This window comes from Phodopus roborovskii, unplaced genomic scaffold, assembly GCF_943737965.1.
Source record: "Phodopus roborovskii unplaced genomic scaffold, PHOROB, whole genome shotgun sequence".
NCBI lineage: Eukaryota > Metazoa > Chordata > Mammalia > Rodentia > Cricetidae > Phodopus > Phodopus roborovskii.
The window spans coordinates 16,606,813-16,631,130 of record NW_026125295.1 but is presented as its reverse complement, the minus strand read 5'-3'; the positions used below and the strand labels follow the sequence as shown (position 1 = coordinate 16,631,130).

The following is a 24,318-nucleotide window of genomic DNA, read 5'->3' as shown; positions in this document are numbered from 1 at the left end:
TAACATCACTTCGATAACTAACACTAACCACCATGATAAATTTCACTTCTTTGTTCCCATAAGGTACAGGTCACACTTGAACTCTGATGGCATGACAGCAGGCCCTTCCCCTGCAGACATGCCCCAAGTTAATGCCACCATTGGGAATTGGGGAAGGATGATCCGACAAAAATGGATTATCCAGCCTGTCTGGTGCATTACCACAATTATGCTGTCAGTGTGCTGAATTCCCACACCACTCTGTCACACCCCTCTTGGCTCACAGCATGCTGCAATTTGCCTCTAAATGTATGTTTCTACAATGTCAGGCTGAGGTGATGCAGTGAGCAGCAACCTAGGAATCGTGTCTTCCTGTAATGGTGTGTTGAGAGCCTTAAAGAACCTGGGCTTTAGTACCAGAAGGCATTAATAACTGTTTATTTCACATTTAAAAATTTGTTGAATAAAATATACCTTTAAAATAACTGAGAGTAAAAATACTAGAGAAATTTCAAGTATCACATAAATCTTTGTGGATTATGGAAACCAATTTGGCAGAACACATCAAGGGTCGCACCCCATGAATCAGTAATTATGATAAAAGGTCACCTTTTCTAAGCCAGTAATTATAAGACATTTATCAAAAGAAAAAGCCTGAATCTGAAAATAACATTAGGTTAAAAAAGTTTATGCCAACATTATATATGAGTGGGAAAAGCTGAAAACAACCCAGATGGATGTTACATTATAGAGAAATTAATTATTTTTTGAAACATTTAATAACTGGAACATACTCAAGAAAGGTGAGCAAGAAACCAATATTGTGCTTTCAAAAAGTAGTTTGCATTATATCTTAAGAATGTTCCAAGTTATACAAAGTCCATCCAAGATCTTCAGAATGGCTATGAATGGCTTCATAATTGACTATTCTACTGGCTGTGTTATAAATGACCACAACTTTGAAAATAACATGGATGAGTTCACGGCACAGCTACTCTCCTGAAGTTTCCTTTGTTCAGGCAGTGGAGTTGCCTGGAGAGCTCACCACACAAGCACACACATCTCCCTTCCTCTTCTTGGCAGGATCATGTCTCTGCAGAGATATATTTTGCTTTTTCAGAATATTTATGTCATTAGAGTATTTAGTGCTTCTTGCTTTTGAAACAGTCCTACAGCTTGACTGTAATGGTGTGTGCCTATAGTGCCAGCTACTCAAGGGGCCCAGGAAAGAGTTCAAGGCCAGCCTGTGAGATAGTGAGATAATGACTCAAACATCAAGATGAGCAAGCAAACCACAAATCATTCTTGTGAGAGCTATCTTCTGAATCTGGCAAGGTCATTGTGTTCACGAACTCACCGCACTGCTGTTACCTGCACAGGACTGGGTCTGCAAACATTTCATCACAGACAGGGCAGTGCAAATGAAGCCACTCTCTGAGGACCTGTTAGCAATTAATAGGTGCTTAGGGAGCGGTATGTCATTTTCTTCAGTAGTGTAGCTGCTGACAAATTGCCATGCTCCTGTAAGTAACTTCCTACCAACACCATGCAAGAAACTCTAATTAAACTCAGGTGGTCATACTATGTTTAACCGAAAGTAGGAGAGAAATCTCTTGTGAAGAAGTCAGATTTCAGAGAAGAGAATGGGAGTGAGGGTGACTAAAATTCATCATACACATAGGCAAAAGTGTCAAAGGAAAAAATAAACTTGAAAACAGTGAAGGGAAGAGAGTTGGATCTCCAATGCAATTGGGAGACCTCCTTTCTGCTTTCCTTTGTGCCCACCTCCTTTTCTCTTATTTTCTCTTCCTTTGTTCCTCTTCTCCTGTTCTACCTTAGCATTTTATCCAGTGAGAGGAGGAACCCACAGAGAGGGCGAAGGCACTCTTCACTGGGAGATAGATGAACTTACGCTGTCAAGCCTCCATGCAAATGGTGAAGGTGACATGCATCGCTCCTTGGGCCCAAGAATGCTTCTTGCAAGTGTGATTTGAAAAAAAGACAAAACACAGACTAATGTATCCTCATAACTTTCTCAGCCAGTGGAGCTGTTAAAGGCACCTCTCTATACCTAGGGAAGGTGTTCGCATTTGAGAAATAGGTCCAGTGTGAGTGAATTGATGTGATTCTCTGAAACCAAGGAGAATGTGTGGACCTAGCTTTATGTGTTATACAGACAAATGAAGGATCCATGCAAAAACCAATATGCTTGCATTTGCTTTAAATTTTACATTAATTATGGATCACTTGAAAATATGGTGATTAGCAATTAGGTTGTTTTTAATGTTTGATTTGGGCTTTCATTTGCAGTAAGACATTTTATTTGAGTAGAAAATCAGAGGGACACAACATTTCTCTCCCTTTTCAGGAAACCAGGCTGTCTGAATGGTCTGTTTATAACAATCACAGAATGTCTGTCTACCTGGTTATATGACAAAGGGAAGTCTTTTGCGAACTGCTTTTGGATACATTTGCTCACTTCTCAAAGTTGTCAAGGTCTTCACACCTTTGTGCTGAGAACCAAAACAAATTATGAGAGTGACAAGATATGGGACAACCCAAATGTTTATCATCATATGAGTGAATAAAAACATGGTGGTAAATATGTATGTATGTGTGTGTACAGGTGTATGGAATATTACACAGACATAAGAGAGGATCCTTCCATTTGCAATGACACAGATATTTAAAGAATTATGCTAGGTAAAATAATCTAGGGACACATAAATTCTGTATGACCTCATTATATAAACAAACTGAATATGTGGAATTAGAGTGGTTGGTGCCTTGGAAAATTCAAATTAAAGATAACTGAGTTATAGTTATATAAAAAGAGTAAGTTTTCTATCTTATACAGGTCATGGCCCAGCCTAGGGAATGTGCCACCCATATTGGACTAGGTTAATTTAATTAGCCATCAAGAAAATCTTCCACGGCCGTCCACAGGCCAGCCTTATCTAGTTAATTCATCAGCTGAGGTTCTCTTCTCAGATAATGCTAGGGTGTATCAAGTTGATAGTTAAAATCTAACCCAAACAACTTTAAAGTCTTCCTATGACTTGTCTGCTTCCTCTGCCTCTGGTCCTTGGCTTTCCTGTTTAATTACTCTGAACTGGATACAGTGGGAATGTTATAGGCCCTGAGAAGCTGTCTGAATTATCCTTGCCTCACTCCAGATTAGAGCAGAGTCTGGGGAATGCAAACTATGGAGACATGTAACAATACGCTGTTATGGAACTTCTGTCTTTCCCTGTACTTGTCACTCCTTTGTACAGATATAGATCGTAATTCTTCCTACAGATGTTCAGAGGCAGCCCCCAAGCACCCCCACCGCAGCTGGCACTCGGAAAGTGTGAATCCCAGCACCTCTGACACCACTTTTCACTCTGAGAATGTGCTATGTACAAGTAAGAGGAAATGGCAGGGAGAGGAAAAAATGAGATTCAAGAGATTTTTAAAAAATAAGACTTCCAGAAGATAATTTCTAAGCTACAACCCCCGGTCTAGTTGAGAACTAGCCTAGCCTTTACTCAGAATCTATTTAGAATAACCAAAGATCTGTTCCATTGCCACAGATTACTGAATGACCTTCTTGAAACCCATAAGTGCAATAAATAAGATACCTGTTTTTATGTGACCCCATATTCCACACATTGGCCCATTCACTCACACAGGGGCTATTTAGTGAGCATCTTATCTGTGTACTGAAGAGTCAGTGAAAAGCCAGAAGATATGTCTGCCTAAACTACACCAACTTCTCCTTCCCTCTGGGAAAAATGCAACAGAGAAATCATGTCATATATTCCTCTAGAAATAGGTCACATTCCTGAATGAAGGGTATTGTTCATTCCTCAAGCCAGCCTCTCACTTCACAGCCTCGCCAGACAGTCTTCTATTTAGGCAGATAATGGAGTAGATGATCCAGACCCCATCCTTACTGAGGAGATGCTGACAGTGGGTAATTGCTGGTTCAGAGAAATCCATTCCCTTTTGAGCTTGTAGCCACTGGTAGTTTTCCCATGTTCAAGCACATGGCCACACATCCATCCATCCATCCATACATACATACATACATACATACATACATATATATATATATACATACATACACAGCACTAAGTGAACTTACTGGGCTGCTGAAAGAACATGAGTTGGAGGGGGGCATGTTGGAATGACATGAGGAGAGCTTGAGGTGGGCAATGGCAAATAGATATGCTCTAATTTCATGGTATACATGCACACAATTCTCAAAAATAAAGAAAAGGTTTCAAAGAAAAGCAAAATTGGAAAACATCTTTTCTGTTACTTATAAACCCCAGACTATGAAGACCTTAGTGTGGTCATGAAGCAGAGGGAACAGAGAAAACAGAACCTCACAATCTGGAGGTTGCGGTCCACAAGGACAGTTTCCCATGCCTTGCAGGCAGTGGAGAGGAGGCTGGCTTACAACATCCACATTTCTGATGATGAATGATCCATCTAAGTGCAGGCCCAACACATTGGTTTTATGTCAATTAATATTAATAATCAAATAATAACTTGAGAGTCTAGTGTAGATTTGTGTTTTCCCCAAAGGATCTGTCAGTACTGTGGTGGGCATGCACTCATAGGGAGAACAGGAGTTCCAACATTAGAGGAACCTAGAGGTCAAGTAGAGAGCAGCGCTGTGGGGTAAAGTGTCTCCTGGTACCTTGTCCACTTTGTTTAGTCACTAAATTTATTTGCATATTTTTGTATTCACAAATTGTTTTTATGATATAGTGTAAAGTTGATTGTTGATTAGTCACAACTAGTCTTGACATATTCCAGACAGCTGAGTTAATTCGTAATCTCCCCCCACCGCTTCATTACTTTAAGACTCCCCTGGTCACTGAAGGTAAGACTCTGTTGCCCAAAGAATGGGCAATGCAACACAGTAGTGTAGCTGAAGAGTGATGGCTCCCTAATGTCATCTCACATCCTTTCTTTCTCAAAACAGCAGTAGCAATAACCATGCTTTCTCATTCTTTGATTGTGATGTGACATACAAATAGAAAGTCAGGCTGTGGTGGTGCATGCCTTTAATCCCAGCACAGAGAGGCAGAGACAGGATAATCTTTGACTTCGAAGCTAGTCAAACAAAACAAAACAAACAAACAAACTAGAAAGTCAAAACACTCCTAAGAATCAATGCCTCAGAGTAGAAAACATGGGGACCACATGTTGTGGAAATTCCTTCAGCCAGCAGCTGTTGGTAATGGTGTGGTCTCAGGTGCTACGTGTGGATTGATAAGCAGGGAGAAGGGGTATGTGTTCTATCTTGGGTGGTAGTCAGAGATCAGATGGCAGCTTCCAGTGCCCCCAGGGCAGAAGACCACAGTGGTTCTCTGCCTTATTTTCATCATTTGTTAGTGATTCCCCAATAAATATATGGTTTCCCTTTATTTCAGGCTCTCATAGACTCTCCTACCATTCTCTTTTACCTGGAGAGTTGCTTTGCTAGTGGATCCAGGTTCAATTGCCAGAACCCACAGGGTAGGTAACAAACCACCTATAACTCTAGTCCTAGGACATCTGACAACCTCTTCTGACCTCCATAGGTACCAGGTATTCATACAGTTCATACACATAAAATAAAATACATCTACAGTAGAGAATATAGCCACCCAACCAGCCAAGAGCACCCGGCACTTATTTCCTCCCAAATTTAAACCAAACCCTGCCTTCAGTTTTGCACATATCTCTTCTTCAAATTTTTAATTTGAGAACTGAGAAGCAAACATACATAGCTAAGACCCCAAAATAGTGCATGACTTGGATCATTATTGGGTGGCTTTTCATCAGCAGTGAGTCACATTTATGAAATTCACAAGTGTGTTTCCTGTGAAACTACCCAGGCTAGTATTTCAGTCAACCTGTCCTACATCAAACGCCGTGTCAAGAGCTTGGCCCTACTTGAAGAACTGCTAATGTGTTGGCATCCTTGATAATGAGTGCTGTACTGTCTTGATGCCCATTCGACCTGGCTTTATAGAAACTCAGAACCGAGCTATGCACACAGCCAGGCAGAGACAGTCAGCACCTGGCTCCCTAAACTTCTCTTTCATCATTTACTTCCTCTATGTTATTCAACTAGGTTTATCACTTTTTCCGATGCTAACATGGACTAAAAAATTTCCAGAGGTGTTAAGTCCAGATCAGCAAAATATGCTATATAGATGAGCTAACTGTGAGTCATTTTTAAAAATGATCCTGATGAAGTATTAGAAAATAAATATAGCCTTAAATGAGGTCAGCTTTTAGTCCTTCAAAGACAAATATTACATCTTTTATTTCTCTGTGATCCCTATAGTAGTAAGCACTAGTTCCTGCAAACAGTAGGAAGTCAATAAATGCTACTGAATTAAACAAGAGGTAAGATGTGCTGGATTGCTGTTTCCAATTACTCTATAAAGTATCTGAGGCTGTGTAGTTTATTAAGGAGAAAGGGTTGCTGAGTGCACAGTTCAAGAGTAAGGATATGCACACCCAACAAACTCTCAAGAAAATGGTAATTAATTGATCCCAGCCCTTAAGACAATAGAAAAAGAGGTCTGATTGGCTCCTGGAAGGGTCTGTTACACCACACATCATATTCAACACTGCCTCTCTTTGAACAAGGAGCCCTCATTTGCTGGTTACCAAGTGTTCTGTATAAGCTTTGTTGTTTTAATATTCAAGTGCTAGTTTCAATCATCTGTCCCCTCAGAGTTGCTCCATGACACTTGCCTTTTATTAAAGAAGGGGAATACTGGAGATATAGCTCACATCTCTCGGTCAGATTTGATCTGTTTCTCCACTGAAGGGTTATTTGATTAGTAAGACAGAATTGGCTTTATTCATAAGTCACTGCAAATGCTGAAAGTTCTTCATACATACAGAGAGAGAGGGGGAAGGAGGGAGGCAAGAGAGGGAAGGAGAGAGAGGGAGAGAGGGAGGGAGGATGAGAGAGGGAGGGAGAGAAGGAGGGAGGGGGAAAGAGGAAAGGATGGAGGGAGTGTGTGGGAGGGAGGGAGGAAGGGAGGGAGGGAGGGAGGGAGGGAGGAGGACAGGCCTGGCCTGAACAAATGAGGCACTATCAAATCCAGGAAAGCGTGTGGAAGGCGACAGTGTGAGAGCAGAGCCAGTTCTGCCTGCCAGATTTATAATGATGTTTCATCTTTTCCTTATCACCAATCCAGTGGGGTTGCCACATGCTAATAACTGCCGAGTCAGAGTGACCAGGCTCCAGAGCAAGCGTCCAGGTACATAAAATTCCCAGGGCAATAACAAGACTCCCCTGGAATTCCTGATAGGCCTGTCCTCTGTGTTACCCAGCTCTCTTCCCATCTCCACTTGGCTTGCTTAGCAGCATTGGGTTTAAACCAGATTTAAGCGGACTCTCAGGCTCTCAGTCACCTTGATACGCAGGCTGCCACTTCTGAGATGTCAGACAGTGAGAAAGTTTTAGGACTTTGCAAATACCACCCAATTGCGGATAAGACACCACCCCACACATATGAGGCATGAGCGACACACAATAGCAGATGTGTGGCTTAGAGCACTCCGTGCACAGGAACATGTCAAGAGCAAGCCTCAGTCCACATCACACTGCCACAGCTTTGGTTTGGCTCAGACCCTGAACTGACACCAGTACAAACCTTGTGTCCTCTGGGCAAACATTTTCTCAACAAGCGTACTTCTCAACGGTGATGCTTATAAGTCACTGTCACCGCACCGGGACAATAAGGTCTTCTCACCTTCAGTGTGGCCTTCCTCTGTTAAGGTCTTACTGTGATCGACAGTGAAGGGACAGTTTTAACAACATGCAAGTCAGCTACTGAACGCTGAGCCAGTTACTGCATTGGACCTCAGCGTTGCTTAAGGAACCTTCTCATGCCTTCTACAGCCTCCAAAGAGTTGACTTCAGCCCTCTCCGCTGGGGCTGTTTTCTGACCTTGGTAAGAGATCTCAAACAGCTGGCAGGCAAGTTCAACAATGAAGCCACCAGAAATGTATTCATATTCTCTCCCTCCCTCTCTCACATGTGCCCTCACACAGCACTGAGGGGAGGCTCTGCAGATATAAGATCTACTTCCGTGCGGCGATTACAAACAAGAGGAAGATGAACCAGTGTGGCGCATTGGGAAGTGTACACACAGTTCCAGCTGTGCTTGAACAGGTACACTAACTCGTGCAGCCCATTCCAAATACCAGAGTGCTAGGCAGCCTCTCATCTTAACCAAGACCATATACGAGGCACCGTGGAGATGGCTCAGGTGGTAGAGTGCTTGTTGTGCAAGCATGAGGAACGGGGTTCTGATCCCAGCACTGATCTAAAAAGCTACTTGTTAATCCAGTAGTGGGGAGGCAGAGACAAGCTGAGCCCTAGAGCTTTCTGGCCATTCAGTCTAGATATATTGGTGAGCTCCAGGTTCAGTGAGAGACCTTGTCTCAGAAAACAAGGTGGTCTGCCTAGCTCAGACCTTCATGTCTTCTCCATGGCTTCCCTTTATCAGGCCGAGTCTTGGTAAAGTAGATCTAATTCCTAGAAATCTCACTTGTATGGCTGAGGCACTAAGAGCGTTGGAAAACTTTAAGAACCTGACAGATCTCCAGCAGTAAAACCAGTTTAGCCTCAGAATTTCCTCAGTGGCAAGTCCCTTTTATAGAACACTCAAGACTAGATGCTTTAGGAAAAAATGCTAGTGAGGTGGCAGGCACTAACTCAAAACATGCCTTTCCTTATGATAATTCATAGGAGAATAAAGGAATTCAGAAGCACAGGATCCAATATTAGCCAAATTCTTCATCTAGATCTCTACTCATCGTCCTAGTCACAGTCAGTCTATGATGCAACGGTAACTCTACCTACATGATGTTTTAGGAAAGGAAATGCAGACATGCCAGGGACAGGGTGTGACAGAAGGGTCTGACCCACGAGGAGACTCCAGGAGAGAATCTGGAAGAAGAACACAGTTTCATAATCTTGATTATGCTGTCAAAACTGATGGAACCATGGACTTAGACATGTGAATGGCAATGGAATCTTAACTTCACATAAAAGCAGTGATATCACCAAAACTCATAGAGCTGTATGTTTGAAGGGCCCAGAGCTTTCACTGCATATAAATCATGCATCTTCCTTATTAAAATAAATGCAAAAGTATATTATTAAGTATATATTAAGTCCTAACATTTGAGTGTCAATACAATATATTAATATGAATATATTTTAAGTGTCATTTGACTGTTATTATGACTTGTCGATTGGTAACAAATGCCTCCCCAGGGTGCAAGCCTTGTGTCAGGGCTTCTCCAACTTTGAAGTGACATTGACCTCTCAGACGGTTTGTTACAAGGCAAGTGCCCATTCACGAGTGGCAGTTCCAGACAGCCTGCATTTGTTAGAGTCCCCAGGCGATGCTCGTGCTGTTATATGGTCTAAGACACTAATGACACCATTGGATATGGAAAGCTGAGTGTAAGAGATCAGTCTATTCAGGTGGTACAAGTCCTTCTGGCCATAGCCTATATGGGCCAAAGGAGCCATCTGTTGGTGACGGCATGCCACTCTCCTCAGAGGTGAACGCTGCCTAGCTGTCATTGCACAGGGTCTTTTTCTCCACCTCCAGAACACAGCATGACCTGAATCTAGCTTATAGCTGTAAAAAGCGTCTTCTCAATGAACATTTAGTATACTCACCCTATTACAGAGGTTTTAGGAGGTGGATATATATATATGCATCCATCCATAAGTAACAATATCTTTTGATGTACATGGAAATTGCTTAGCAATAGGAAGTTCATACTGATTTCTTGTCATTCTTCCAACATTCCAATGGCTTTGAGGGTACCAGTTAACAAATGTGGAGAGCTGTGTATAGCCCATGCCCAACACAGGACACTCATTTTTGGAGTAGCCTCCCCTACAGGAGTTAAGAAGTGGCCATGGCAGAAAGCAAGGTGTCGGAGAATGAAAAATGGCTGGGTTATATAGTCAATGACTTCCTAAGATTTTTCTACCACACTGGCATTAAGGCTTTGTTTAAAGCTATATGTGTCTTTACAAATAGCTTCTTCACTGACAGATGCCCTCAGGTTAAAAACATCTCTTAGCAGACCAACCCTTGACAACACTTCAGATAGCTTAAGGCTTTCCAATAGGAAGTAAATGCACTTGTATCAGGAGTTCATTACAAGCTGTCAACAGCTGTTAAATGTTTGTGAAATTCCATAAACCATGGGGGCGTGAAGGAAGCCTCAAGTGAGTAAAAAAAAAAAAAAAAAAAAAAAAAAGTCCTGAGTGAATGCGTGCTGTTGATATGATATGGCCATGCCAGGACTCTATCCTCAGACCCATGGATGAATGGCAAAGCCTTCCTCCCAAGGTAAGGCTTAAGGGATGGCAAAGCCTTCCTTGAGGATCCAAGTATGGCGGTTGATAGTATGTCTAGAAGGTGTCCACCATTAACTCTCGCCTCCATGCTATTTATGGCCTGAAGACTGTCCTCTACAGAGACTGCTTCTACCTAGATGAGATAAACAGCTCTTGTTGCATCTGTGCAACAGTCTATGCAATTAACATGCTGAGCATTCAAGACACTGCACTTTCTCCATCAAAGAGCCCAGACCACCAAGCCCAGCATTTCTGTGTGTCTATGCATTTGTCTTTTCTTCATCCCCTTGATGTCCCATGGAGTTTGGCTGAACATGACAATAAACTGTGTTATGCATTGTCATGGTATTTCACAGCACCTTAAAAACAAGTCTATGAGGAAATCTTACTTGCAGGAGAGAAATCTGAGGCATAAAAATGCTGTGCAACCCTCCCAAGGTCACATGCTGATCACTGGTGCTATAGTTTGATTTCTGCTGCTGTGATCAAACACTCTGACCTAAAACAACTTAGGATAGGAAAGGGTTTATTTGGTTTAAGCATGTGGGTCATAGTCCATCACTGAAGAAAGTCAGGACAGGAACTAAAGCAGAACTTGAAATAGAAATCACGGATGCTGCTGCTCGCTGGTTTGCTCACACACTCAGCACATGCTAAGGTAACTTTCTCTCAAATCCCAGTACCACCTGCTCTGGGAATGGTGCTGCCCACAGTGGGCCGTTCTACATCAAAGAACAGTCAAGACAGTCAAGGCAACCCCCTTCAGGCAAATCGGAATTTGAGTCATCCCTCAATTGAGACTCAAGTTGACAATAAAGCTAACTAGGACAAGTGGTAAGCAGAATTATGAATCTAATCACCAAGTCCCCTAACCCTCCCTTGACTACTGTGCTAGGGTTGACTTTGTGCTGAACACTGAATATGCTACCTCAGGCCCAGGATCCCACATCTGAGAATTTGAATGGGACTTCACATGTTCTGCTCCTTAACATCCATCTTCAGAGAGTTTTGCACTGTCACAACAGATGATGACATCACCACAGGTCTTAACAGATGATGGCATCACCACCACAGGCCTTTAAAGGCACTGATGACTGCACTGGAAACTGTCTAGGTATGAACCTAGGTCTTGCCTAGGATGGTGGCAGGGAAATTCAGTTGAGTTTTGAACATCTAGAATTTGAGATGTTTAATGTGCATGAAAGAGAAAATGTTGAAGACCATGTTAATTTGTATATATTTGCTGAAATATTAATGGATAAAAATATACTGAATAAAAGTTTGTAAAAACCTTTAATATGGAAGAATTGTTGAAATACAGAAAGACAAAACTGGTCATGAGTTGCCAATTGCTGCACTGGGTGAGGTTGATGAGTCTTGGTGATTATACTGGATATTTTTATGTAGTCTTCAATTTTCCAGAATTAAAAACTTTAAATTTCACATGGGCACACAGAATTGAGTGTATAGGATGCCGTCAAAATGTCTAGCCTGAGTCAAATAATAAGAAAAAATAAGATAAGTGAGGGACATCTTACAAAATTGTCTCATATACTTTCAAAATGGCAATGTGATGAGGACAAAACATGAGTGGTGAACAACTCCATCATAAACATCAGTCGTGGCAACTGAATGCCAAGCGCGATGCTGATTGGTGCCCAGGTTAGCAGTAAACCATGAGCTGGAAAGATGATGGCTCAGTGGGTAAAAGTGTTTGCTGTACAGCCTGGTGGCATGAGTGACTCCAAGAACCCAGGTATAAAGCCAGACATGGCACACCTGTCACCAAGCAGCCCTATGGTGAGATCGGAGGCAGAGACAGGAGAACCATCTGGAAGCTTGCCGGCCAGCTCACTTTGAGTACAAAGTTTGGCAGAAACAAGAAAGCCCCTGAATTAACAACGTGGAAGACAAGAAATGACTTCTGAAAGTTGTTCCTTGACCCCCACATACAAAAGGTGGCACCTGTGGACCTGCACTCAGACACAATTTGCTCGTGTGTGTGTGTGTGTGTGTGTGTGTGTGTGTGTGTGTGTGTGTGTAGATCTCCAAAGCTAGTCTGCTTACTTTACTTTTTAAAGTACACATGTCAATCTCACAAGCACACCTCCCAAAACCTGAACATTAATCTCTATCCTGAGTCAACACCCCAAGGGGTCAGCTGTAGAAATAATGCTATCACTTTGTAGAGCGGGAAAGCTGAATCTTAGAAAATCACTTACTAGAGGCAGCATGGTGGCCCACACCTACAGCCCTGTCATTCAGGAGATGGAAGCAGGAGGATAGTAAGTTTCAGGCCAACACGGACTATGACATGAGAGCCTGTCTCAAGACAAAACGAAACCAAACAAAGCAAAGAAAGAAACTCACCCAGCAAAGGCTGGGAACAACCTGTTTTAGTAAAGCCAAGGCCTTGCTTGAAAAACTGGCTCATTGGTGGCCTTTCCTACCTTCTCCTCACCTCTCCAAATCCCGCTCCTCTGTGAAAGCCCAGGCAGGTGTCCACTTCTCTCAGCAGCCTCCCAACCCTCCACTCTGACCATGTTCAGTATCTACTCTTGGTCCCACCAAGCTGCTCTTAACCATCACCTGTATAATATAACCCTGTATTGCCATTCAGCCTTTGACATGACATCTGACACTTTATAACACTATAGCCTCTCTGGGGACATATGTCATTCTTTGTTCTTTTCTGGGTTCTCTCAGTTGACACCTTTATGAGGAGCATGTGCATTGCCTGAAGGGGCAACAGGACTCCCCTTTTCTGTTTTAGAATCTAGGGAAATACAACATTGTCAGAAGATGGACTCTCTGCAGCCTCAATTTCTGTTCTGTTCTGTTCTATACTTTCTTTATCTTTTTCTTCTCTTCTTTCTGTCTTCCTCCCCCCCCCCCAGAATGGTATAGGGCTTTATGAGATGGATTATAAGGAGATAGTAGGCTTTTTCCTCCAAAGGGGCAGCTCCATCTAAATGGTAGATGCTTGCACTGCACTGGTCCATACTGAAAAGCAATCCACAAAATTGCTAGCCATATTTAGTCAAGAACTAAGAAAGAAAAAAATCCTGGTGCAGAGAGGGAGAAGTACTCACAAAGTCCTACCTTCAACCAAGATACCAAGGTTTGTCCATGATACCTGCGGCCTGCTGGGTGTCAAAAGAATGCAGTCTGGTGAACATTGCCTGGGGGACTTTGGGAACTATGAGAAAAACTCCTGGAAACATGGCAGAGAACCTTTCACTTCATGTGCATTTTGTTCCCTAGATTGTTCTTGGACGTGATTTCGTGTCTCCCATACTCCTGTACATTTACTTTCAATTTATAAGACATGTTTATTCTGGTTGGATGTCAGAACAGTAATAGGGCTGTCTGCCTTGCTTTCATGCTTTCCCAGATTAATCTATACTATGTGCCAGGCAACTGTGTTTAAATTGGTCTGTCTCTAGAAAGTTCTGAGAAAGGTCTGCTGTTAATATATAGTGAGTGCTCACTGGAGTTTATCTACATGTTTTTCTGAACTCCAGCAATCTCTCTTGGACCATGCTTTCTTTGTTGTATCCATGTATAAAGTCCACTGAAACTGAAGTACTGCTGTCTGCAGAATGGACTGCAGTCTGCTCCCTTGTTTTAGGTCTTCACATCCCAGGTCTCCCAGACAGATCTCCATAGGGAGAGAAAGGTCAACAATGGGAAAGGGAAAATCTGTTTTCCCCAATGGAGTGTTGCTGAGCATAGTAACCCCATTCCACAGCAGGCTCCATGCCCAGGAGTGACTGATCAACACAAAACAGGCTCCAGGCTTGGGTCTGGTGTGTGTGTGCATTTTTGTTTTGTTATTTTTGTGTTTTTTGTTTATTTGTTTGTTTTGGCACTTTTAATGTCTTTTTGAGAGATAACATATGAAGTTGGGTGGGTAGGTAGGCGGGGAGGCTTTGGAAGGAGTTGGGGAGAAGAAAGAATACAATCAAAATATATTGTGTACAAAATTTAAGAAATATCGGATGAAGAAAACAACCTACCAGTAATAAAATAATTAGAATGTACTTTGGTCATTTCAGTTTGGCAAGCCTGTTTGATTTCAATTATCTAAAGCATTTTTTAATGGGAGATTGTCTACATTGCAGAGAGTAATGGTGACTTAAGTAAGAAAAGCTCTCATGACCATATTAATGCTCAAGAGTGAAATCAGTCAGCCACTGTCCTTCTTTTTAAAGGTCATCAATGGAGAAGTCAGTAAATCTTTCAACTCTTCCTCATCCAGAGAGATGGAGGTGGGAAGAGATGGGAGAATGAGCCCCAACTCACCACTTCCAGTTCCTGGAACTCACTTGTTGTCATGGTAACTGTGTTACCCTGTGAGCATCCTGTTGTAGGATGACTATCTAAGCATGCTTACAGCTTTCTGTTTGGAAATAATTCAGTGATTCTTTTTTTTTTTTTCAAACAACGGTCTGGATGATATGATATATTGCAAGGACAATTCATAAGCAGTCTCTGACTGGGAAATGATTCTCCCTCACCTTCCCTAACTATTATTCATTTAGGTATTAGGTTTCAGAGGAAAGTAGTATGGACCAATAGAGCACACAGTTCACAGGCCAAGTCCACCCCCTCTTTTGTTCATACATCCTGTGAGTTAGGAATTGTCATTATATTTTTAGTGTTGGAAGAAAGAGCTGAACTGGGGACATAGCTTACTGGCAGAGCACTTGCCTTAACATGCTCAGGCCCTGGATTCAATCATCAGCACAACAAAGAAAAAACAATAAAGAAAAGACTAATCTTGATGAGGCCTGAAAATTACATAAAATTAACATTTCAGTCTCATAATAATGTGGCCTAGAAATATGGCCATGTTCAATTATTGACATATTGCCCATAGTTTCTTTTGGGTTGTAGAACCAGAGTTGAGCAATTGTAACAGAAACTGTAGGCTTATAAAGCCCAAAACCATTTACTATGTATTGTATTGTAGAGAAAGAATGCTGGGAGGAGTTAGGCTAGGAAGTTCAGCATCTCCTTGTCACAAAACCTGTCACAGGAGCTTGGGAAGAAATCCAGGCATTTTCTGGTCAGTGTTCCTGATCCCATCTACCACTGCATATAGTTTCATGATGGAGGCCAATTGAAACAGATCTGTTTGAACATTGTGTTCACCCAGAACACTCAGTGAAAATTAACACCCAGTGCCACCATATGGAGAACTTGGTCCGCCTGGGATCTGATCAGGTTATAGAAATTCAACTGTCAAGTTGATAAAATGGCTGGAGGGAACGGGCTACCCCCATTTTACCATTCTGTCCCTTCTGCCATGTGAGTATACTGCACTTCAGGGGCCATCTGGGAAGCAGAAACTCACCAGACACTGAACATATTGGTATCTCAATCTTAGACTTCCACACTCACAATGAATCCCTATGTTTACAAATGACCAAGCTTCAGGTATTTTACTATAGAAACACAAAAGGACTGAGATAGAATTTGTTTGCTATATGTGTTAGGTAACAGCTGTCTAAGCATTTGGATGAAGCTTTGGGATAGGATAACAGGTAGAGGCTAGACTGCAAAGTGATATTCCAATGAAGGACCAGAGAAGGAAGCCAGAGAGAGCTTCAGGCTTCTCAGAGATTGTCTAAGTGGTCATGAACAGAGCACTGAGCGTGAGATGGATAGTAAGGACTGTTCTGATGCCAACCCAGAAGGAAGCTATTAGAAATTAGAGGAAACACTACCCTTATGGTAAAGTGGCAAGACCCTTGGCTGAATTGTATCCCTGTTCAAGTTCATTAGAAGGAAGAACTTTTGCTGGCGTTGAACAAGCATATTAGGAAGAAATCTCTAAATAAAGGTGATGATGGAGGAGGCATGCTTTCTTGTGACTGCTTATAGGAAAACGTGAGAAGAGAAAAGTGAATTAAAAATGCTATTTCTCAGCCTGATCACATAAACAATAAAATGTATGTTTGGGAAAGAATACCAATGGTATATCCAATCAAATATCTGGTTAAGATTTGTTTGAATACAAAGAAGGTGAATGTATTCACCAAAACAACAGAAGAATGATCCAAAGGCATCACGGAGATCTTCCAAGGTCCATATCCATCGCCTTGAGGGGATAATAGTTTCATAGGAGAAGCCCAGACCTCATGGAACTTCAGGCCTACTGCCCAGCACTGTTGCAAGTTTCTGCTTCATGTATTTACGCACAGTGTTTCTTGGCTCAAGTAGACCCAGCTGTAACTTAGGCCACTGCTCTGATAGAAACACACGGTAACATCTGGCAGAGTCATGCAATGCTAACTCTTCAGGTACACAGAGTCTATGTACCTGTCTAGGAGAGGAGACATAGCTACCTCCATCTAGATTCAAAGTGTGCTCTGAAGAGCCTTCAAGTCCAGGCAGAGAATTGTTTCAGGGTGTGGCTGCAACAAGTGGTACTCACTGAGGCAGTATCTAGTGGGACTGTGGGACTAAGAGCACTCTAGGACTACTAGCACGTGTAATCTGTGAAAGTTGGGGGTTTGAGACCCCAGCTTCTGAGAGCTGTAGCATGGGCCTTTCCATCCTCCCATGTCTGTAAGCTAGGACTCCAAGTCATAGATTATTCTTAAGTCTCAAGATTGCGTTTATTGGGCTGGTAAATGGTTCAGTTAGTCAGCCCATTACCTTGCAATCCTAAAACTCCAACCCCCAGCACACAGGTTAAAGAATCCGTGTGTGATAGCAGGTGTTTTCAATCCCAACATTGGGGAGGTGGAGACAGGGGGATCCCAAGGACTTGATGTTCAAATAGATTAGCCCGCAGAGTGAGCTCCAGGCCAAGGAGATCCTACCTCTGAAAATACGGCAGAGGAAGACACACACACACACATGCATGCACGCACGCACGCACGCACGCACACACACATGCACACATGCACACACGCACACGCACTCACACACACACACGCACATACGCACACATGCACATACGCACACATGCACGCACACACACGCACTCACACACGCACACACACACGCACGCACACACGCACGCACACTTAACGTTTTGGTCTTGTTGGATTTGGGACTCACTTGGGGTTGGTTGCCCTGTCCTCTTTGGCATTCTTTCATTTTGAAATGGGACAGTGTCTCACAGGCCTGCTGCTGCACCATCTTGGAAGCACTTAACACCTTTACATTCACAGTGGCAGAGCTGGAAGGGAAAGGGCCATTGGGGTTCCTGTGCTGAGTGAGATTAAGCTCTTTATAAAAGATGCATTCCATTGTGCTTCTGCCCTTCTGCCAATCACCAGGAGAGGGTGATTGGCGCCATCTTGGAAGCAGAGATACCCAATAATCACCAGACAATGGAAACTGCTGGGACCTTGATCTTTGTCCTCCCAGTCCCTACAATTAATGAGAAATGACTTTGCACTGTTTATAAATTACTCAGTTTCAGGCATTTTTTTTTTTTTATAACACCCAAAGGACCTAAGACAACATCACACAGCTGGATTGTTGTACTTCAGCACCTGTCCTTTGGGGACAGGCAGATCATTACTTACTCCTTCATGTGCTGCATCTTGGTCCTGGCCACTTCACTGTTGAAAACGGATGGTCTGGGGGACGTGTCTGCAGCCGTACTGGTAATGGTCCTTGTGTCTGAAAAATCAATGCACTTCCCTTATTGACTTCATCAGCACGCCTATAAATTCAAGGTGACATTCAAGGGCAATTAGAGAAGAGGAAGCTAATCCACCTTTGCCACAGGTAATTCAACATTAATTAGAGAGTAATTCAATTATCATATCACATTAATGAGATTAATTCCAAATGATATGAGTCTTAACAGTTTTGAGATGCATCAAGATTTCAATCACCAACCCTCTCTCAGAAAACTGTTTTAGCCCCGTATTGTTATGTAAAAGATGACTTTTCATATTAGAAAACCCAGGCACTACCTGTACAGCCAAAATTCTGGGGAGCCGTGGGTCAGTCTCTCTCAACAGATATGCCATCTGTTTAACTGACAGGGATGTCTGCTAATAACACACCTTCCCCTTGCCTCACCCCCTGCTTGGCCTTTAGCTCTTTGTTGGAGCAAGAAGCAGAATGCTGATGGGGGTCACCTGCGGTCCTGAGTCCAGCAGCATGGAGGAGGTCAGAGCTGGTGTAAAGGTGAAGAACTGTGAAGGGATGATGAGGTATGGCCAACTCTGCTGGGACACTTCTTCCCGAGAAACCCCAGAGGCCCTTACCAAACACTTTAGAACTGAGATACCCTGGAACAACACAACTTCTTGAGAAGAAGCTGAACCTGGACTGGGGGGACATGGTTGAGTGTGTCAGAGTCATGGCTGTTCTCACAGAGGACTAAGCTCAATTCCCAGTAACCACATGGAAGCTCACAACCATCCACGTGTGGCTCCAGTTTCAAGGAATCAAACACCCTCTTCTGGCATCCATGGGCATGAAGGCATGAAAGCGGGGCACACAAACCCATGGCAGGCAAAACAGTCACACAACCAAAATAGAATAAATATTAAAATCTGGACATGGCTCACAGGCGAGGGCTCTGTGAATCCATAGAGTGGGGCTTCCCAGTCAGCCCCTGCTTTGGCTCCATGGAGCTGGGGAGAAACTGTTTGCCCATCCATTGATACAACACTGTGTACTCACACTTACTTACCAGTTACATCCATGTAAAGACCCAGACTCTGAAATTCCTGCTCTTAGCGAACCTCACATAAATATGACCGATTTGAGGGCAACTCGGAACAAATGCTATTTTACATAGTAGTAAAGCTATTTTCCTTCATATTTTAAAATGAAAAAACAGTAAGTGCAAACCTCGTTTCTTTCAACACATATCCTCCTTTTGGGTAGACCCTGAGGGTATGGGCTTTGCTCTGAACGTCTTGTTCTTAATAGATTTTTGTAGAGATGATGTTCATCCTGCATAACTTGGTGAGGCTCTGATCTGTCCTCAGGTAGATTGCCGGGGTACAAAATTATTGGATCTCCAGGCACTGACTTTGAAGAGGGCACATTCCAATTAATGAAACAGCCTGTCTGTTCTTCCTAGTACCTGACCACATGCCTTCATGCTACAGGTATAAGTAATGACAACTGATTGTTGCCACCCCTCTCTTATTCCTGTGCTTTGGCAGCTTCCTGCCAGCTCTCATTTTCCACCAGCCCTGGCCAGGACAGACCCTTGTCCCCAGGCAAAGCTAGGGATGGGAGACAGGAAGGCTTAGGCTCTCTTCACAAAAGCACAGGTCCTGCTTGAACCGGTTACTAAACATGTCACAAGTATGTTCCAGGTGAGCTCAGAAATCAGTTCTGCCGAGAGTGAGCGGTAAGCTTCTTTCCCTCTTCAGGAGGGGGCTGGCAGGTCCTCAAGGCTTATGTAGTTAAAGGTCAAAGCAATTTCCAGGAGTGTTCCAGGTTATTTCAGGCTGACCACTCTGCTGGGAAAGATGCTAGCTTTCAAGTCCAGAGGTAGAGAAGGGCGCAAAATGAGTTCAAGCTGCAGGGCTGGCAAAGCACGGTGCTTAGTAAACAAGTCCTTCTCCATGCTTCCTTCCTCTCCAGGCCCTGAATTCCAAATGCTAATTTGATATACCTTGCCCAGAGCACTCATTTAAAATGTACATTCATAAGGAATGGGTCTGGACAGAGCTGGGGATTCAGAATTTCTAAGTACCCATGTGGTGCTAATGCTATGGGCCATGGGGTGCATTTTGAGCAGCTCTTTGTCTAAGCCACATCATGCAGGGTCTAGTCCAACACAGCAACACAGAGCTCCTTATTCAGAAAGCAAACAAGAGCTGTTTTCTCCATTCTATGCTCTCTGGACTCATCATGGTGTTTTCTTTGTTTCTTTTTCTATTAAAGTTTTCTTTTACTCTTTTTAGATAAATAATTATTGTACCTTTCCCTCAGGAATTCGTGACATTCAGAGAGGTCTGGAAGTCCCTCTGGTCCCTAACTCTACTCTAACCACACCCAAGATCTCTGAAGATGGTGACAGGGTTCAGGGAGCAGGGAGCAGGGAGCAGGAACAATTTTCCAAGGGAGGTGGACAGAGAAGAGATTGCATATACACAAGACTTTTAAAACTCTGGTGTATTTCATGGTCCCATCATCAGATTTCACTCACAAAACACATATCCAAAGATAAAATGTCATTAAATCCAGAATGCGTTACTGCCACCTAAACCTGGGGTCCTGTGAAACTGCATGGGACACACACACACACACACACACACACACACACACACACACACAGAGGACATAATCCTGGAGTTCATTCTTATTTAAAACAAAAACAAAAAACAAAAACAAAACCAGAACATTCTCTATTATCTATGTTGGATTTTAAATTAATTTTCTCTTAAAAGATTTCAAGATAAGTTCCAAACAAGCAGAATAGCATGTGTGAGACATACACAAGTGTCAGAAGCAGTTGCAATGCCAAGAGTCTCTTAGGGTTGCTGGAACCTCTCCCTGCTCCCAGAGGTCTTGCATCGTTGAGCAGGAATAGCATCCTTACTTACTTTAGACTGACCTTTGCCTTGGCTTCACCTCCATCATTTTTCTAAAGTGCAATGCTTGTATATAACATATACAACACTGTAAGGCACAGGAATGCAGAGAAGCATGATGAGGGTCATGGGATAAACGCTCACCTATAAGGACCACAGTTGCTATTCCAGCTCTGCACACCAACTGCACTGCCCCCCCCCAGGCTACCTCCCTGAGTCCCAGCTTTCTAATTCTATATTCAAGTGGTTCCATTAGCTGAGAGTCTTCCCTCACTTCTGTGAACAGGTGTAGGACTTGTGTACAGGACACAGAGTTTATTACAGAAGAGCCACTTTGCACTAACACAAATAGTGAGCAGCAGCAGGAACCAGTACCAGAGAAAAATGGCTGGAAGTAATAAGTGTCCTGAGCATTACATGACTGCAGGTAGAAGCATCGTGAAGTCTCTTTGCTCTCCAGGGAAACACAAAATGATGAGGATCATAACACCGGCCACACCCCGTGGAGATGTTTCGACAATGAGGTGAAAACACAATGGTAGGGAGAGGCACTGAGCAAGCAGAAACTGCTTGCAGGGATCATCTCAAAACAATATTACCAGGGTTCCTCCCACTCCTGTGGACACTCCTGGGCAGAGAGATCTTCTCTGTAGAGACGTCATCATGATGGTGCTGACATTTTACCAGGAGAGAGATACTCTCCTCTCATTTCTTCCTTGTGAGAGATTTCCCTCTTACCTTGATCATGAAACCAAAGCCTGTGCCTTCCCCTTTCCCCCACTGAGCATCCTGCGTGTGGGCAAGACAGAGCTGATGCAGGCACTGCGGAGGTGGATATTTTGGCTATGACCTCATCTAAGTGCCCAGGACATTGCTTACTCAGGAATCCTTGCAGACACTGCCTTTGATGAGCTGGTCTCTCTTAGACCTCTTCTCCCTAACCACCCCTTAGCCCTCTCATCTTTCCTTTAAGTTCCCAAGGCATATCCAGACATTAGCACTTGCTTGACACACATCAGCTGATTGTGAAAGCACATCCTCATGCCCCCATTTCTTCTCCCTTGGGAATGGGAAATCAGGAATATTCACAGACCAGGGGTGTTTATTTCTGAAAAGGGACACGCAATCACCATTTTAGAATGTGCAGGCCATACACTCTCTGTCATATTTATTCAACTCTACTGTTCTAGCATGAATTCAGCCATAGGTAGAAGTTCAAGAATGAACATGGCTATATTCTCGTGAAATTTGACTCACAAGAACAGGTAGTGGGCTAGGTTTGGTCTGCTGGGCAGTTTACTGACCTCTGACCTCAGTGATGTAGAATCAGCATGGTGGTAGCTATAGAACTCAAGACAAACACTTCATGTTACCAATGGAGAGACTGAGGTAAGGAGAACCTGCGAGACTTCCCAAAGTTGCAGAGTCAGAAGGGGAAGGGTCTGGGCTAGAACCAGTTGTCAGATCCCCCAAGAGTAGTCTTTCTAATCCCCATATTTGATTTAAACAAATTAAGACTATCTGACAAAACGCCCTCCTCTAAAGGCTGAAATGTGGGTGAAACATGACATCTGCCACCCCACTCCTGCCCTCTCTGGTGGCAAGCCAAGAGCTTCCGGTCAGAAGGCCCATGTGTCAGTGGGCACCATGAAAGCCGCTCCACTCTGCTAAGAGGATTAGCTGAGTCAACCTTTGGGAAGGTTGATTTCTTGAGCTTTTCCTGTGATGGCAGTGAATTTAGGATAGCAACAGAATTGCCTAAAATTGGCAAAGTAGGCTTTCGCCTATCTTTGCTATGTCACCACAGCACCCCAAAGAGGGAATGCGTTGTTCAGAGCTGCCTTCAAGGAAGAATGGGATGTAGCTCAGCTGCGCAGCCTTCAATCGTGCTCCTTTCTAGAATAGCATAGAGCTGCCTCTCTCAAGCTGTGCCCTTCCAGGTGCTTGGCATTTAATAACTGACCATGGGAGAAACAGAAAGCTGGCCCTGACAAGTGGGACTCTGAGCACTGAGTCCGGGTAGGGTTTGTCAGAGATACAGCACTGCTTAGCTTCCCATCTGCCTCATTCTGCATCCCTTCCTCTTGTGGCTCCAAGGATCAAAGACACTTACACATTAATGTCCTACAGAGCCCACTTTGTGTCTGAGATTGCTTCCTGTAGAAGCGAGTTCCCTAAGCATGGCAACTTGAGTTGAAGGAGGTGGGGGTTTAGGGAATGAAGACGCTGTCTTGAGATTAAAAGCAATAACAGAGATGATTACATCATTCCTACCAGCCTGTATCCATTCCAGCTCTTTCAGAGAATTCTGTGTGTTGACCCAGAATAGAAGCCACCAAATGAGGAAGTCAGTGGTAGCCCTGGTAAAGCAACTGTGTCAAAGCCAAGACACATTAGGAGTCTGGGGGAGAAAGGACAACAAGAGGGAAGGGGTAAAACGTGATCTAGGTGACAGCAATCTTCAGTGCCTTCTACTAGGAGGGAGCTGGGACCCAACAGATGAGTGTGAGTGGGGTCAGAGGGCTGGGGTTTGAGTCCTGACTCTGTGACATGGTTTCCTCATCTAAGCAAATAAAACTACCTGTTAGGATTGTGACAAAAATTAAACAAAAGTCTCTCTTTGTGTGTACATGTGTGTGCATTATTGTTGGTAAAGGCCAAAGAAAAACTTACACCCCCTTCCCTCATCCCTAGGGCTCCACCACTGGGCACCTTCTCAAAAGCAAACAGCACCCCAGTATCTATACCAACATCAAGTTGTTGGTGGAAAAGTGGGTCAGCTTGGAAAAGTAAACTTGCCTGTTATCTCACAGGGGCAATGGTAAATAACAGAAGACAGAAAATGCATAAACTGTCTAGTTTTTACATGGATGTTTCCCACTATAAATTTCCAACTGCATCTTAGAGAAAATGGAAAAGGAAAGCAGCACTAGTTAGGGCTTTGGAAATTTTTCTTTCCTCTTGAATGTACTAGAACTGACTTCTAAAAGAAAATCTGTGGCTTTGGACTAATGTCTTGTAATCAAATGTGGGTACCAGTCAGGGAGAGATGAGGAAGCCAGACTATAGCTTCTCCCTCAGATAACAGCTAATGTGTGAGAATTCAGGGTTCTATTCTGCCAGTGTGGGGACACTTAACTTTGAAAACAAACCCTGCTTTTCTGGAGCATTGGCTTAGATTAGTTTGAAGACTAACACAAAACTCATGTCATTATCTCTCTTTCAGTTGGAAAGAATCACTCAAGTCATCTATGTTCACCGAAGACAAGTTGGAAAACACACAGAAGGCAAGAATCCAGGGAGAAAATAACACTATGCTACACTATTTCTAGGGTGTACACATGCACATGCATGTGCTTGCATCAAATGTGGTTTTGCATATGTCACTATTTGAATGCCTCATTTCTTACC

General features: G+C 43.2%; 1 protein-coding gene across 4 annotated transcripts in view; it reads right to left on the bottom strand.

The window, feature by feature from the left end:
• The window catches only part of Nek11 (NIMA related kinase 11), a 212,526-nt gene that overhangs the window by 12,506 nt on the left and 175,702 nt on the right, over positions 1 to 24,318 (bottom strand). For all 4 annotated transcript variants that reach the window (XM_051205802.1, XM_051205792.1, XM_051205809.1 and 1 more), the window contains one exon: positions 17,923 to 18,019. In XM_051205802.1, the coding sequence (XP_051061759.1) occupies positions 17,923 to 18,019 (97 nt within the window). The remainder of the gene's footprint in view (positions 1 to 17,922; positions 18,020 to 24,318) is intronic.